The following is a 17,863-nucleotide window of genomic DNA, read 5'->3' as shown; positions in this document are numbered from 1 at the left end:
TTGATTTATAAATAACATCTGGTATTTGGGAAAGTAAAACTCCAGTCACCTTAAGATACACTCATATGTAAATTAAGATTATTTTAATAGTTTAAAAAAGAGGGAAAGAAGACTTCCTTATTCATTCGATATGCGTCCATATCCTCAATATGTCTTGACTTCCCCAAATCAGCTCACTTCTTGATGGAACCTGTGGTGTCTTCCCTAGGGTTAATTTACTAATTGTGCATGTTATAGCATGTTAAATTTAAAAATCCACTGAAAGAAGAAAGCAGCATTACAACTAGTATGCTATGCATTAGACCCAGAGAGACTTCCCCAGAGTACAGTGTGTTTTCCCAGTCATAGTATCCACCACGATTTATTGTGACCCCTTATTTTATGATGGACTTCAACACCAGGTCTTATCCTTGCAAGATCAGGGTGTCTTTTTAGTTCAGTACTATATGCCCAACACCAGCACTAGGTCAGATCACTAGTAACACACCCATAAATGTCTGCTGCATACATGGATGGGAGCCTGAGCAACACAGCACACAGTTAGACATAAAGCAGACATGCAGTTGCAATCCATTAAGCTCAAGAATCACTTCTTCGCTCTAGCATTTGCGGAAACAGTCCTGGGGAGAACTCATCTGGAACCTTGGGAGAAGTGAGATCTTTGAATCCTAAATCTTAGGCAAGTTACCATTTACTATGTTGAGTGCAAAAGGTAGGTTCTCAGTGGAGCATAGCAGGAGATTTCAGGAAGGAGAAATGTTCATGGCATCTCATGGGAGAGGCCATCTGATTAGTTGAGATGATTTTCTCACTGTCCAGAGCAAGATCCTGCCAGGTGACTGGATATCCCAAAAGGAGGCTTTACTAAATTCTGATTACCCTAACCTAGTCTTCAGAAGTTCTAGTATTCTTATCTTGTGTGGTTGCAAAATCTGCCTTTAGCCAGTCTGAGCAACCTGAGTCTGGCATTCAGATTCCTAGGATAATTTTCTTCTATACAACTGGGCTGTCTTAACATGTTGTCTACACATTTTACAAAAATGACTAGACACGAAGGTGCACAGTCTCACTGAAACTCTGTGAGGATGATCACTAAGGTGAACAAGGTATAGGAGGCTTGAGTACAGGCCAGGACACCACACCTCCCGAGGCCTGACAATGTGCTAAACATGTTAAGCATCAAAAAAAATGCTACTAAGAAGCTACTACTACTAAGAAGCTTATATAAGTCCAATGAGGCATAGAGAGGGATGCAGATTTAAGTGATAAGTCTAAGCTGCTCTGAAAAAATGGTATAGAATGTCTGCATTTCCTGCCCATTCTGAGTGTCACACCAGTAATAGTAATATATTATACATTTTGAACACAGTGTATCACTGTTCTCTGAAATATGCTGCTATATTAATACCTAAATATAAAGCATTGTAAAAAAAAAAAAAAAACGGGACTGTGGGAGATCAGTGTGATCCACTAGAGGGGTAGGGAGTAGGAGGAGAGAACAGCGATGGGATGATACAAGGTTTCACATATTGGTGACAGTTGTCTTTTAGGGTGGGAATTCCCTGCATCCCTTTGCCAAATGCACCCCAGGCAATTCACTGTCACTGGAATGACTAGAATCTGTCTTTAACTTCCTCTACATCCTAAGTGTCTGCTTTTATCACTCTGATTTACAGTTTGCCTCAGCTCCTCTATTTTTAGTTGGGATTTATGGGCCTGCCAAGCTCTAAAACAATACGTGCAAGACACTTAACCATTGGGCAGTTGAATTGCTCTGCACCAGGGTTCCAGCCTACCTCTCTAGCACCATCTCTAGCCTCATACCTTCCCATATCTGTCTTTACTTGTGACATTTCCTTTGCTTAGTGCATCTTTCCCTCCCTCTCTCTCCTGCCCATATGTCACCTCATCAGCAAAGTCTCCTCCAGGTGACAATGCCTTCTAGCCTTCAAAGTTGTTTTAGCCCTCACAACTGCAACAGCATTCATCACCACCAGCCCTGAAGTACAGTTAGGCCTGTGCTAGTTTCTCCAAGAGATGAGTGTTCTTGATGCCAAAGATTGTGCTTGCTTTTTATACTTGTGACTCCATAGCAGTCAGACTCTGAATGCATAATGACTTGAGCTGATGTGAGGCTGGAAAGGGAGAACATATAGGAGGGAGAACGTGGAGATGCATCAGAATGATGTGGATGCTGGGCAGTAGGAATCCGGGGCAGTGATAAAGAGTAGAATGCAGATTGCCACAGATTTATGCTTTTGAATGTGGATAATCTGATTGATTTCTTTTTAGTTTTTATTTATTTATTCATGAGAGACACACAGAGAAGCTGAGACATAGTCAGAGGGAATAGCAGGCTCTCAGCAGGGAGCCTGATACAGGACTCGATCCCAGGACCCCAGGATCATGCCCTGAGCTGAAGGCAGACGCTCAACTGCTAGGGCACCAAGGTGTCCCTGATTGAGTTTAATTTTTACTTAAAATGTACCTAATCACTTATGTTTAGAATGGATACCATAAGTTACATCACATGGAAGCTTATTTAACCTCTGTGAGAAGGCAGCCCTGGATAGGTACCGTGTACACTACTGTTTTAAACCATTGTTTAGTGTGTTCATTCCTCTAAATATCCTCATGAGGTGGGGGTGGGAATTCTACAGACAGGGGGATAGACATAGTCACACAGCAATTAGGTGCTGAATCACATGCCATGGTCATGTTACTAAAACAATAGTGTTTTGGCTCTGACATCACAGCACCTGCTCTGTTATACAGTCACAGGGCCCAGTCTGCCTGATGGAGAAACCCCAGTCACAGCTGTGAGAAGTCCTTGGGAGAGGGTTAATCCAGGGCATGTGTGATCAGAAGAGCACACCTGTCATCTTATGCTCATCATCATTATCTGTCCATATCTGTCCCCCTCTGTTCCTAATGTGACCACGTTTCCCAAATTCTTATCACTTGTGCCCAGTTCTTAAAGTAAATCAGCTTTGCTTTCTCCTTTCTGGTACAATCTTTTTATGCAAAGTTTCTTTTTTTTTTTTTAATTAATTTTTATTGGTGTTCAATTTACCAACATACAGAAAAACACCCAGTGCTCATCCCGTCAAGTGTCCACCTCAGTGCCCGTCACCCATTCCCCTCCAACACCCGCCCTCCTCCCCTTCCACCACCCCTAGTTTGTTTCCCCGAGTTAGGAGTCTTTATGTTCTGTCTCCCTTCCTGATATTTCCCAACATTTCTTCTCCCTTCCTTTATATTCCCTTTCACTATTATTCATATTCCCCAAATGAATGAGAACATACACTGTTTGTCCTTCTCCGATTGACTTATTTCACTCAGCATAATACCCTCCAGTTCCATCCACGTTGAAGCAAATGGTGGGTATTTGTCGTTTCTAATGGCTGAGTAATATTCCATTGTATACATAAACCACATCTTCTTTATCCATTCATCTTTCGATGGACACCGAGGCTCCTTCCACAGTTTGGCTATTGTGGCCATTGCTGATAGAAACATCGGGGTGCAGGTGTCCCGACGTTTCATTGCATCTGAATCTTTGGGGTAAATCCCCAACAGTGCAATTGCTGGGTCGTAGGGCAGGTCTATTTTTAACTCTTTGAGGAACCTCCACACAGTTTTCCAGAGTGGCTGTACCAGTTCACATTCCCACCAACAGTGTAAGAGGGTTCCCTTTTCTCCGCATCCTCTCCAACATTTGTTGTTTCCTGCCTTGTTAATTTTCCCCATTCTCACTGGTGTGAGGTGGTATCTCATTGTGGTTTTGATTTGTATTTCCCTGATGGCAAGTGATGCAGAGCATTTTCTCATGTGCTTGTTGGCCATGTCCATGTCTTCCTCTGTGAGATTTCTCTTCATGTCTTTTGCCCATTTCATGATTGGATTGTTTGTTTCTTTGGTGTTGAGTTTAATAAGTTCTTTATAGATTTTGCAATCTAGCCCTTTATCTGATATGTCATTTGCAAATATCTTCTCCCATTCTGTAGGTTGTCTTTTAGTTTTGTTGACTGTATCCTTTGCTGTGCAAAAGCTTCTTATCTTGATGAAGTCCCAATAGTTCATTTTTGCTTTTGTTTCTTTTGCCTTTGTGGATGTATCTTGCAAGAAATTACTGTGGCCAAGTTCAAAAAGGGTGTTGCCTGTGTTCTCCTCTAGGATTTTGATGGAATCTTGTCTCACATTTAGATCTCTCATCCATTTTGAGTTTATCTTTGTGTATGGTGAAAGAGAGTGGTCCAGTTTCATTCTTCTGCATGTGGATGTCCAATTTTCCCAGCACCATTTATTGAAGAGACTGTCTTTCTTCCAATGGATAGTCTTTCCTCCTTTATCGAATATTAGATGACCGTACATTTCAGGGTCCGCTTCTGGGTTCTCTATTCTGTTCCATTGATCTATGTGTCTGTTTTTGTGCCAGTACCACACTGTCTTGATGACCACAGCTTTGTAGTACAACCTGAAATCTGGCATTGTGATGCCCCCAGCTATGGTTTTCTTTTTTAAAATTCCCCTGGCTATACGGGGTCTTTTCTGATTCCACACAAATCTTAAAATAATTTGTTCTAACTCTCTGAAGAAAGTCCATGGTATTTTGATAGGGATTGCATTAAACGTATAAATTGCCCTGGGTAACATTGACATTTTTACAATATTAATTCTGCCAATCCATGAGCATGGAATATTTTTCCATCTCTTTGTGTCTTCCTCAATTTCTTTCAGAAGTGTTCTATAGTTTTTAGGGTATAGATCTTTTACCTCTTTGGTTAGGTTTATTCCTAGGTATCTTATGCTTTTGGGTGCAATTGTAAATGGGATTGACTCCTTAATTTCTCTTTCTTCAGTCTCATTGTTAGTGTATAGAAATGCCATTGATTTCTGGGCATTGATTTTGTATCCTGCCACGCTACCAAATTGCTGTATGAGTTCTAGCAATCTTGGGGTGGAGGCTTTTGGGTTTTCTATGTAGAGTATCATGTCATCGGCGAAGAGGGAGAGTTTGACTTCTTCTTTGCCAATTTGAATGCCTTTAATGTCTTTTTGTTGTCTGATTGCTGAGGCGAGGACTTCCAGAACTATGTTGAACAGCAGTGGTGAGAGTGGACATCCCTGTCTTGTTCCTGATCTTAGGGGAAAGGCTCCCAGTGCTTCCCCATTGAGAATGATATTTGCTGTGGGCTTTTCGTAGATGGCTTTTAAGATGTCGAGGAAAGTTCCCTCTATCCCAACACTCTGAAGGGTTTTGATCAGGAATGGATGCTGTATTTTGTCAAATGCTTTCTCTGCATCTAATGAGAGTATCATATGGTTCTTGGTTTTTCTCTTGCTGATATGATGAATCACATTGATGGTTTTACGAGTGTTGAACCAGCCTTGTGTCCCAGGGATAAATCCTACTTGGTCATGGTGAATAATTTTCTTAATGTGTTGTTGGATCCTATTGGCTAGTATCTTGTTGAGAATTTTTGCATCCATGTTCATCAGGGATATTGGTCTGTAATTCTCCTTTTTGGTGGGGTCTTTGTCTGGTTTCGGAATTAAGGTGATACTGGCCTCGTAGAACGAATTTGGAAGTACTCCATCTCTTTCTATCTTTCCAAACAGCTTTAGTAGAATAGGTATGATTTCTTCTTTAAACGTTTGATAGAATTCCCCTGGGAAGCCATCTGGCCCTGGACTCTTGTGTCTTGGGAGGTTTTTGATGACTGCTTCAATTTCCTCCCTGGTTATTGGCCTGTTCAGGTTTTCTATTTCTTCCTGCTCCAGTTTTGGTAGTTTGTGGCTTTCCAGGAATGCGTCCATTTCTTCTAGATTTCCTAATTTATTGGCGTAGAGCTGTTCATAATATGTTTTTAAAATCGTTTGTATTTCCTTGGTTTTGGTAGTGATCTCTCCTTTCTCATTCATGATTTTATTAATTTGAGTCTTCTCTCTCTTCTTTTTAATAAGGTTGGCTAATGGTTTATCTATCTTATTAATTCTTTCAAAGAACCAACTCCTGGTTCTGTTGATCTGTTCCACAGTTCTTTTGGTCTCGATATCATTGAGTTCTGCTCGAATTTTAATTAACTGTCTTCTTCTGCTGGGGGTGGGGTCTATTTGTTGCTTTTTCTCTAGTTCCTTTATGTGTAAGGTGAGCTTTTGAATTTGAGATCTTTCCAGTTTTTGAATGGATGCTTGTATTGCGATGTATTTCCCCCTCAGGACTGCTTTTGCTGCATCCCAAAGATTTTGAACGGTTGTATCTTCATTCTCATTAGTTTCCATGAATCTTTTTAATTCTTCCTTAATTTCCTGGTTGACCTTTTCATCTTTTAGCAGGATGGTCCTTAACCTCCACGTGTTTGTGGTCCTTCCAAACTTCTTGTTGTGATTAAGTTCTAATTTCAAGGCATTATGGTCTGAGAATATACAGGGGACTATCCCGATCTTTTGGTATCGGTTCAGACCCAATTTGTGACCCAGTATGTGGTCTATTCTGGAGAAAGTTCCATGTGCACTTGAGAAGAATGTGTATTCAGTTGAGTTTGGATGTAAAGTTCTGTAGATATCTGTGAAATCCATCTGGTCCAGTGTATCATTTAAAGCTCTCGTTTCTTTGGATATGTTGTGCTTAGAAGACCTATCCAGGGTAGAAAGAGCTAGATTGAAGTCACCAAGTATAAGTGTATTATTATCAAGGTATTTCTTCAGTTTGGTTATTAATTGGTTTAAATATTTGGCAGCTCCCACATTCGGGGCATATATATTGAGGATTGTTAAGTCCTCTTGTTGGATAGATCCTTTGAGTATGAGATAGTGTCCCTCTTCATCTCTCACTATAGTCTTCGGGGTAAATTTTAATTTATCTGATATAAGGATGGCAACCCCTGCTTTCTTTTGAGGACCATTTGAATGGTAAATGGTTCTCCAACCTCTTATTTTCAGGTTGTAGGTGTCCTTCTGTCTAAAATGAGTCTCTTGTAGACAGCAAATAGATGGGTCCTGCTTTTTTATCCAGTCTGAAACCCTGCGCCTTTTGATGGGGTCATTAAGCCCGTTCACGTTCAGAGTTACTATTGATAGATATGAGTTTAGTGTCATCATATCTATTCAGTCCTTGTTTTTGTGGATTGTTCCACTGAACTTCTTCTTAAAGGGGAATTTTAAGAGTCCCCCTTAAAATTTCTTGCAGAGCTGGTTTGGAGGTTATATATTCTTTCAGTTCCTGCCTGTCTTGGAAGCTCTTTATCTCTCCTTCCATTTTGAATGAAAGCCTTGCTGGATAAAGTATTCTTGGTTGCATGTTCTTTTCATTTAGGACCCTGAATATATCCTGCCAGCCCTTTCTGGCCTGCCAGGTCTCTGTGGAGAGGTCTGCTGTTACCCTAATATTCCTCCCCATAAAAGTCAGGGACTTTTTTTCTCTTGCTGCTTTAAGGATTTTCTCCTTATCTTTGGAATTTTTATGCAAAGTTTCTATATGCATTTTATTTTTCAAAGATTATATTTATTTATTTGAAAGAGAGCACGTGCACACGAGTGGAGAAGGGGCAGAGGGAGAAGGAGAAGCAGACTCCCTACTGAACAGGGACCCAACACAGGTCTCGATCCCAGGACCCTGAGATCATGACGTGAGCCACCCAGGTGCCCCAAGGTTTCTGTACATATTTTAAATTGAGTTATTTCTTTTATACAGTAGCAATTTGATGATTGTTTTTTAATGATTGGGCTTTTTGTTAGTCTTTGCAGTAATTTTTCCCAATTCATGGAAGACTTTGTGTCTGATTTCCCTATCCCTGTAGCTCACTTATGGAGGCCATGTGGGCTAGCTGAATTGTGAGATACTGCCGATCACTCCAGTTCCTGCTGTTCAGTGATGGTGTAGTCAGTAATGGAATCGCGCTCAGGGTTTAGTTGCTCCTGTTTTCCTTGAGGCCAGTGTAGTGAACTTGAACTTTCTGCCCTCTCCCAGTGCAACAGAGGTCAGCTGCTTTAAATTCATTTTCTATCCCCTAAACTTCCTACACCCAATCTTTGTTTTAATCTGGTGAATTAATGCTTGCTAGGGACTGGGCATATCAACCATTTCTCCATTGATCGTCTTTGATAAGTCATTTCTGTCTACTGCATCATCCTCTCTGGACACTGCTCTTTGTATGTACTGTGTGAGTCATTGTGGGCCATGAGCACTGTCCTCCCTATAATTCAAACCTGCTCTGCTTCCAACACAAGAAACTCTACTTGAGCTGAAGAAGCTAGCTTCATTAATGTGCTTCACTTCCCTCTCATTGTTTTTGGTGGTTTGTAGTTTTTGCAGATAGCTCAGTGAGTCTTTGGATATTGGTGGCCAGACATTAGGTGTGGAGAGCCTTTTTTCAAGGGTCTTTTGAACTCTATCAGCATTGGCTGGGTGCAGGGATCCTAAGCTTCCTTCAGACTATTGCTAAGAGGCCTCATTCTACATTTACTGACCTCCTTGTGACAGAGGAAGTTGACCCTCCTCAGTTTCCCAGAGAACATTGATTACCAAATACCACTACCAACTCAGTGCCCTTCATGGAGACGTCCCCATTGGTACTGTTCTCTCTTCCTCACCGAAAACTGGTTTGATTTTTGAAAACTTCTTTCCAGATCTACTCTTGTGTACCTTGTATGAATGCAGAGTAATGGAAGGCAGAAAGCCAATCACCAGTCTTATAAGTAACATTAATAACTAACCAGTTTAGGCAAATATTTGCCATTATTATTTTCATATTGTAAAGTATTGCCAGTTGTCAGTCTTTATTGTAAATACTGAAGGAACCAAGAGCCCAGATGGACAAGCTACTTCCCTCTCTGCAGACCACCATATCCACCAGCCAGCCTCTTACAACTTCCCACCTGCCTGCCAGGAATCAGAGAGGAGGGAAAAATTCAAGAAAGGGAAGCTGTGAGAAGTAGCAAAAACTCAAAGTAGGACAGCTCCATTTGAGAAAGCCTCGAGAGTCTTTCAGATGCCCAATGGATGTTATAGTTTAATGGAGAGATTAAAAATAAGTAAATAAAACAGTTGTTTATGAGCCTGGTACATGTTCTGATATCATGAAACAAAGGGATGTGACCAGCCATTTAGAGACAGTAGTCAGAGGATGCTACATGCCTCTCTGAGGGGGTTACATTTAAGTTGAGGCCTGAAAAAAGCCAATCAAATGAGCCACCTGATTAACAAAAGCAGGAAGAGCCAAGGACAGGAGGGTGTCAGGCACAGGCACCACCAAGTACAGAGGCATTAGAAGATATGGCCTCCTCCCAAGCCAAATTAGGTCCTCAGGACACTGCTGACCTCGGCTTTCACCACTTCTTGTTTACCAAAGATAGCCATTAAACAAAAGAAAGCCTTTTTCCACAAGGCCTGAGGACAGCTGTTCCCAGCATCTCTATCTACCTGCTTGGCATGGGGGGATTTTTATCTGGAGGTGATTCTTGGGTACCAGGCTCCTTAAGGATCAAATGACTGAGAAACAGACCCACAATGAATTTATATAATCTCATGACTAAAATTCAAGAAGATCCCCTTCAGCTTCTTTAATCTCATACCTATTAGCTTTCTCTAAAGGAGCAGCTGTTCCGAGGGTGGCCTGGCTGGTAACTAAACTGAGGGATTGGGAGAGATTCCTTGTCCCATCCGGCAAATACACTATTCATTGATTAGGTGATATCCTATGGTAAATTTGCTAGGCTTCAGCGTTCTTCCATGAACTGGGCAGAACCAGATGAGAAACACCACCAGGTAGCCCCCACTGGCAGGCCAGGCTGCAAGCAGGACAGTGTTGGGTTGGCGATCGAGGAGCAGACACCAGCGCTGTTTAATCTCGGATGGTCAGTGAGAAAAATTCACAGTGTCAGAAGTCAGAGGACAGGGAGAGTCTCACCTCTTAGCTACGAAATTAGAAACAATTTTTAAAAATGCCACAGAATGTTATCAATCTGTTCGCTGATAGCTTTGCAAGTAGGATGTGAAACATTTAGAGGTTGTTAAAGGTCTTGCAAATGTCATCAACTCATTGTCTGTCTTGTAGAATAAGAGTCATCTGAGACTAATAAATAAGTAAACTCAGAGCAGCATCTGGGGGAAGTTATAGGAGGGAAGAGGAAATTGCCTATTAAGGAATTTCTGTATGTTTTGGGGATCCAGGAAGGGGACAGGAACAGGATAGTACAATGACACGTGGGCAGATCGCATGGTAATTCGGGACATGGAGTCAGATTACTTGGGTTCAGATCTCAGCTGCACAACTTGTTCCTTTGTGGTGGCTTATTTAATCTTAGCATCAGTCTCCTTATCAGGGAAATAAGAACAATCATCACATTTATTAACAGTATTAACCTAGATCATTTACCCACCATGCGTAGCGCTGAGCCATGTTATTGGGTAGACCACCTCGAGTTGCTGAGGAATGCTGTCTCTGGCCAGTCTTGCAGTGGCCCTTCCCTGGAGGAAGAGGGTAGGTCCCTTTATTATAGTATTAGTCTCTATTTTATTGGGCAGTGTGCAGCCACTCGTTAGAGAGCAGTAAGTAGCATGGGAAGAAACATGAGATAAAGCAAAGAGCAAAGGAGTCATAAAAACAGGGCTGCACAAATGATATGTGAAACCGTATCTCTGTTTATTTCTACATTTTTAACCCCTTCTCTTTCCCTTCCTCCCCCACATCCTGGTTGCTAAAGGTTTTGCTCTGCATAACCTACACCCCGACATTTGACCTGAATGGGAGCGCAGTACTGAAGATTGCCGAGGTGAGTGCCCGCTTCCCACCGCCCCCTGCCCCTCCCGGCCCTCGAGTGCTGCTTGTTTGGTGCCTGCTGGCAGCTGCCTCCCCCAAGCTGGGAGAAGTCCCTGCTGGAGTTGAGGTCCAGCAGCCAGCAGTAGGGTAAACCCTTCTCTGATCATTACCTTAGGGAGTTTCCACTAAGGAAATGATCTGTAGGAAGCAGGCTGTGGACTCCATCAGCCTTGGTCATAATGCTCTGCATGCTTTGGTTTGCTTCATTTGAGGTTTTAAAATGGAAATAACAGTACTGGTTCTCCCAACACTACTACACCTCAGTGTTGCATCTCGTTTTGCTTTCTGAATCTGTTTTTCTCAAAAATAATTAAAAAGCATTCGATTTTTTAAAAAATGGTTTTTAAGAAACCAGGTATGAGAGTGAGAGAGAAATTTACTGATGAAATTCCGGGCTCTCCACCTAAAGCCCGATGAACACATTTTGTAACACTCGTTGGAAAGCCTTCTCTTTCCCATCTGTGTTGCAGGCTGGGGAACTGTGCACCTTCCAGCACTCCTAAGAGTATGTCCAACAGAATTCTTGGCTTCTCAAGTGCCTGGCAGATGCCTGTGGCTTTTGGAAACGTCAGCATTCCAAAGCTATACTTTAATATTCTTAGAATAATTTTCTTTCCATTTCTTGAAAAGAGTATCTTCAGAATTCATGTGTTTTGACAAGAGTACATGTGTAGACCTCAAACGGGCAATGATATTCTGAATTCTGAAATTATGAATAAAAAAGAAAGCTTAATAATCAGTGCTCATGGACATCTATCTATCTATCTATCTATCTATCTATCTATCTATCTTGCAGTAATGATCACCATTCCTTGAATATACCAGGTAGATACTTAGTGTCTTGAACATGTTTTCTTTTTTCTTTTTCTAATTATTGAGGTATAATAGACAAAAATTCTACATATTCTAAATCTACAACTCCATGTTTTGATATATATACACATTGTGGAATAACTACCACAATGAAACTAATTAAAATATCCCTCAACTCATATAGTTAGCATTATCATGAGTAGTATTTATATTGGCCTATACCTGTGCTTTTTATGGTGTTGTGTGGCATTAAAGAGTGAAAATTAAGAGAAAATTATTTTTGAGCACATTGAACATTTTTATGTGTCTGTGAAAAGAACAAAAAGCAATTAGCTGACCTCTCACTACAACGTAAATTCCCAAATGTGTATTTATATAGGTAGAAAGAACACTTGTCTTTAACATATTTATATGTTTTACTCCATATGGGTAAAGAAATAGAATATTTTTTCAGTTGATTTTTAAGGGACACCTATGAGTGTTCTCATTATTTTCATATTCCCTTTTTTGTGTGTATATGGTAAGAACATTTAACATGAAATCTACCTTCTAAGTGTAGGATATGGTAGTATTAACTACAGGCACTGTGTTGCTCAGCAGATGTCTAGAACTAAACTTTACACCCATTGAATAGTAACTCCCCATCCCCCCTTCCCTTCAGCCCCTGGCAATTACCAACCTAGTCTCTGTAGGATTTTGACTATTTAAGTACCCCATATCAGTTTGCTTTTAAAATGACAAGTGTAATTTCTGGTTACAGCAAGAAAGCATAGTGGCCTGTTAGCCCTTTGGCATGTGAAGGATGAGAAGGGAAATGCAGCTGTTCCTGCCTAGCCAATCTCCCTGCTGATGGAGCTGAGGACTGTGGTGGAGGGGGGGTGGATGGATAACAGGTTGTTCCAGGACCTTCTGGGGTGGGGAGGGGAAGTGCTGCCAGAGTTCCAAGCTACCTTCCAGAGGAGGAGGAGGAGGCTGGCTGCCTTTATCATCCTCACAGAAACCAGTTTTCGAATGAGAATCTGAGAGATTCAAGATGTCATCCTTGAAGAGTGGACACACATGGCCGTGAACCTCCCAAGTTAAGGCTGTTTACTGAAGGTATCTAGAAATCAGAGTAAAGACTCAGCAGGCCTTTTCAGGTAGAATAAAACATCAAAACATAGTGGTCTACCCAAACCTGTAAAGGAAAACCAAGTGTTGTTGTTTTTTTTTGTTTTTGTTTTTGTTTTTGTTTTTGTTTTTTGTCTTTTGGAAATAAAACAAAAAGATCTCAGCTCCAAAGCAACATGAAGATCAAGGCGTTCTGGCTTCGTGGCAAGAAGCCCTGGCTCGGGAGTAGCACTGTTTGGATGTAAACCCCAGCTCTGCTGCCTCCACCCACCTGTGGTGTTCTTGGCTACCTCCCTGGGCCTAGCGTCTGTTCTCTGCTGAAGCCACAGTGGTAGTGTGGTTGTGCCATTTGGACAAGGAAGGTAGAATCCACGGAAGAAGCTGTTAGTGCGGATCTAGCCACACAGTAAGCCCTTGCTGCTGCCTTGGGGGAGCGGCAGGTCCATCACGATGTCCCCTGGATAATGCTTTTCTGGCCAGGACCCTGGCAGGATGGGGCATCCAGCGAAGCTTCCTGAGAGAACAGTAACTCGTTCACTAGCTCTCCAGCTCTTCATGTCCTGCTGTGGCCCTCTGCAATCCCTCAGTTGGGGAAGCGTCCCCCGTGCGATAGGAGCATGACGGTAGCGAAGCCGGGGTCAAACCATCATGGAAACGTGTGTTGCTTCCAACGCTGGCTTGGACTTTATAGTCCATGAAAAAAGCCTGAGATGACATTCCCTTGAAGGAAGGACTTGATGAAGATCTAGAAAATAAATATCTCATCGTGTATTTGATGGTGGGGCCTTCCACTGGAACCTGCAGGCCCACTGATGAGGTTCTCGGCCCTTCTCCTCCCGCAGGCCCATGAGCAGACTCTTCCACTGCCCCGTTCACAGCAGGACGTGATTTCATCTGCAGTTCTCCTGCTTCTCGCTCCTTCTGCCATTCTGCTCTGGTCACTGGACATGTTGGAACACTCCCCAGCGTAGCAGGACTGTGGAGACTGCTTGGTCACAGGTGTGAGAATCACCATCTCAGCGTGCCTTTGGTAAATGGCAGCGTGCAGAATTGCCCCCCTGGGCCTAGACAGCAGCTTCAAGAGATTAAGACTCCAGCTCGTTTGTCTGGCTGGTCCATGGGAAGGACATTCCCAAGGCAGTCTGCTGACAGAGGCCGAGTGATCCCCGAGCATGACAAGCACCACAGATCCTAGGGCCAGAGCTTTACACTCTGCTGCACTTCTCAAAAAAGCCAACAACAGACACACCCTGGAGAGTGCTCCTGCTGCTGAGAAGAATAGTGGACATTTATCCTGCAACCCATCAGATTTCTATGAGGTATAAGTTCCATTTCCAGGCCCTCCCATGGCCATTCTCTCTCCGAGCTGGTAATTCTGAGGAGGCATGACAACATATCCTGTCACTTGTTATGGTGAGAGACAAGTACATAAACTCAAAGACAATAATGTATAGCTGTCCCTCATATTTATTTAGCACTTACTCTGTGCCAGTCACTGTTTTAAGAGCTTTACCTATAGTAAATCTTATAATCCACACAATACCGTGAAGCAGTATTATCCATATCTGACGGATAAGGCAAATGACACATAGAGGCTCACCAACTTCCCAAAAGTCAGAGAGCTCAAAAGTGGTGGACATGGGATGCAAGACCAGTGGCTGTGACTGAGCTTCTACTCTTCGCACTGTGTTGCACATGCTGTCACCAGCTTGGTTGCAGAAGGCCCACCTCATGGGGGCTCTTATGATCTCCTCTGTAAATAGTGGAACCCTCAAAGAGGCTACCCCCAGCTTCATCCCAAACCATGTTCAGGAAAGAATACCATACAGATCCAGTGTTGGAGTTAAACTAATCCTGCCTTTTGTCTTTAAAACATGTCTTTTGATTAAGAGTATAATATATATCAGTTGACTACTAACGGTGATGAAAAATCAGAACAAGGGGCAGGCTTAGGTTCCTATATAAGGCTGGCCATTTTCAGTAGTTACTTGATTAGGTTTTGGCTTTTTCCTCTTTATATTCCTGAAACTGTTATCTGTGGGAGACTTACAGTCACCAAGCTCTGGAGGCCTTACTTTTACATTGGTGGTTCTCATCAAATGGCTGCACATTAGAATCACCTGGGAAGTATTAGTAAAAAGAGGATGCCTACAGTTGCCCCAGAAATTCTAAGTTTTTTGGTCTTGGGGGATTCCTAAGCATTCACATTTTATAAAAGCTCTCCAGTGATCCTGCTTTAGAAGCCAAGTTGACAACAACTACTCTGATGGCTACTCTTCTCTCCCACCAACCTTTGCTGTAAAACCATGTCAGAATGAGCCATGGTACTCTAAAACCTCAGACTGTGGTCCACCAACCAGATGCATCAGCAGCACTTGGGAGCTTATTAGAGATGCAGAACCTCAGGCTTGACCCCCAGACTCATGAGTAAAAGTCTGTTTTCTAATTAGAGCCCTCTTGTGATTCATGGGCCTATCCAAGTTTAAGAAGCAGTGTCACATGTGTCAGCATACTCTCATTTGAAATGATCCAAAACCCAGGCAAGAGCTGCCCCCGTCCCCAAAAATGGTAACCTACCAGCAGCAGCATCCCCTCTATGGTGACCCCTCAGTAAGTGCAGGCTTTTGATTCTCCTATCCCTCTTGTTCTTCATCTCCTGCCATATCACCTCTACACTTTTCCCTTCCCATTTGTCAGTGCTTGACATGTATCAGGTGTATTTCTTATGCTTTAACAGTCTAATCTGCTACAGAGCTGTCCTATGTTCCTTCTGAAGCCATAAGGCCCACTGTCAGCCTTTAAAAAGGGGGAGAATGCCTCTACCCCATTCTGTAATTATGTAATCTGGCACAGGATGAGATCTATTTATATGAAAAGCATAGCAACAATTTATAAATATAAGCATATGGATCAGTAGTTACAAATACTAGATTATTAGATGAATAATGTATAGACAATTTAAGAAAGAATAATAGTAGAACCATCTGAAATCATTATTTACATTAGCTACACAAGAGAGGAATAAACATTTTTCTCACTGGCCTTTATGTTCCTCAAATTAGCAAAACAGCTCAGAGCCTCTCAGTTCTCACCATAGAAGTCACTTAAATTATTTTTCAATGGTTGGTGGCAGGCAAAATAAAACCCTCTCCCTGTAAAGACATCCATGTTCTAACCCCTGGAAACTGTGAATATGTTAGATTATATGGCAAAGGGGAATGAACTTTGCAGATGGAATTAAGACTGTTACTCAGCTTTAAGTAAGACTGTTGATCTTAATATAGCATCAACGAAAAGAACTATGTAAGAAAGTTATGCTGCCACAAAAAAAGTTATTCTGTAGACTTAAGCACAGTGATTTTGTAGATTCTCAGGTGCTTCTCACCTGCTCATTTAGCCTTTGAAAATCTGCACCTTGGTTTTGAAAGCAGGACATTCTAGCCTAAAACTAGTGCTTCGCTCCTAGAAGTTTTCTTACTTGTATCTGGACTTTTCATAAAAATAAGTAACTTAACGAAAAAAAAAAAAGTTCTATTGTCACTTTTGCTATAGCTTGGGAAACTATTTAAAAAACACCTTAAAATCAATTATTTAAAGCTCCTGTGGAAATGTTGAGAAAGAATCCAGACATTCTCTTCTTTCTTACCCTGATGCACATTGACTTTTACTCAAGAACAGTGTTTACCCTGAAACCTGTTGATCAGGAAATGGGGATGTGTACTTAACTATGAAAAATGAGCCCATTTCCCCAAGGCACTGTTGAAACTGTAAGAGGATCATTAAACATGTAAAATGTAAATAAAGCCTTTATTTGTATGTCTATCTTTAACTTGTTTAATTAAATTGTAATAAGGAAAGTTTTTCAGAATATAGTTTTCCATGATATAGGAGGAATAAGAAAATCATCAAATTTAGAAATGGATAATTATGAAATATGTAATATGTGTTTTCTGTCCAATTTCATGAATAATCAGAAATAAAAACTCTATGGATACATAATACTTCTCTTAATTGGTTGAAAACTAGACCAAGGTTTCTCTTAGTATGATGCCCAATTTAGCAGATCTGCTGTTGAGTTTTCCAAGAGTAGTTACTTTAATATTGGAAAAAGCTGTAGGAATAAAAATTGCCAAGGACTTTGGATAAAGGAAGAAGAGAAGCCAGAGCCAGAAGGTCTGTAGAGCAAATTTGAAAATGGTTAATGTTTCATTGGAAAAATTCAGGGTATATTCTCATGCCTGCTCTAGGCTCCCCTGTGGGATTTTTCAAAATGAAAAAGCCTTGTTGATCAATGTGTATTTGTTGGTTTCCTTATTGACTTATGGGAAACTTCCAGTCTCTGATCTTGTTAAGTTCAAGCAAAGCCTATCTCAAAGACCATTTTTTTTTCTTTAAGATTCTTAGTTTTAGGGTCCTGCCTCTTTGACTCCATCTATCCATCTATCCCTCAGTTGTAAAACACTGGTTAATAATAATAACCAACTAATAATAATAGTAGCTGCTAGCCATTGAGTCCCTAGGGTATGTCAATAAGTAGTGTCTTTTTTTTTTTTTTTGTACATTCTCCTCTCATCTTTCCCACAACGAAGACAGATAAAGAATCCCAAGAAAAGTGAGGATAATTTGCTTGTCCAAGTTTCTACAGTGAGACATTCAAATTCAGACTTTTTATATTTCAAATATGGGCTGTTAACCACTATGGTATATTGCTTCCTTGCTCTCAGCCTTTAAAAATGTCGGTAGGATCCTGCCATCATAATATTGGCAATCAACTGAAATTCTTAGGAGTCTTATCTACCTTGGCTTTTTACCACGATGCATAGTTAGAAAATGGCTGTATGGTGTTTTCACATATGAAGCAGCAGTATTGGTGAATTTTACTTTTTTTGTGACCATAGATTCAAGTGACTGTTAGGTTTATGCCTCTTTCTTGGGTATCTTTATATATCGATACTCAGTTTATATTTTATGAGCATTATACTAGCATCAGATGATCTAATGTTTTTATGTTTCTAGTTTTATTTAGTATCACTTGTTACCAAAGGGAATTTAAAACCATGAAGGCTGAAGACCTGCTGCCAAATATTCCAATTCCAAGCCAAATGATTCTAGTTGTC

The 17,863-nt window shown here is 41.2% G+C and overlaps 1 protein-coding gene across 4 annotated transcripts in view; it reads left to right on the top strand.

Annotated features, from left to right (window-relative positions):
• Positions 1-17,863, top strand: part of ARFGEF3 (ARFGEF family member 3) — a 177,647-nt gene that overhangs the window by 53,932 nt on the left and 105,852 nt on the right. For all 4 annotated transcript variants that reach the window (XM_072719995.1, XM_072719990.1, XM_072719980.1 and 1 more), the window contains exon 5: positions 10,708-10,776. In XM_072719995.1, coding sequence (XP_072576096.1) covers positions 10,708-10,776 — 69 coding nt within the window. The remainder of the gene's footprint in view (positions 1-10,707; positions 10,777-17,863) is intronic.

Source organism: Vulpes vulpes, chromosome 1 (genome assembly GCF_048418805.1).
Source record: "Vulpes vulpes isolate BD-2025 chromosome 1, VulVul3, whole genome shotgun sequence".
In the NCBI taxonomy this organism is placed as follows: Eukaryota; Metazoa; Chordata; class Mammalia; order Carnivora; family Canidae; genus Vulpes; species Vulpes vulpes.
This window is presented reverse-complemented; position numbering and strand designations above follow the sequence as displayed.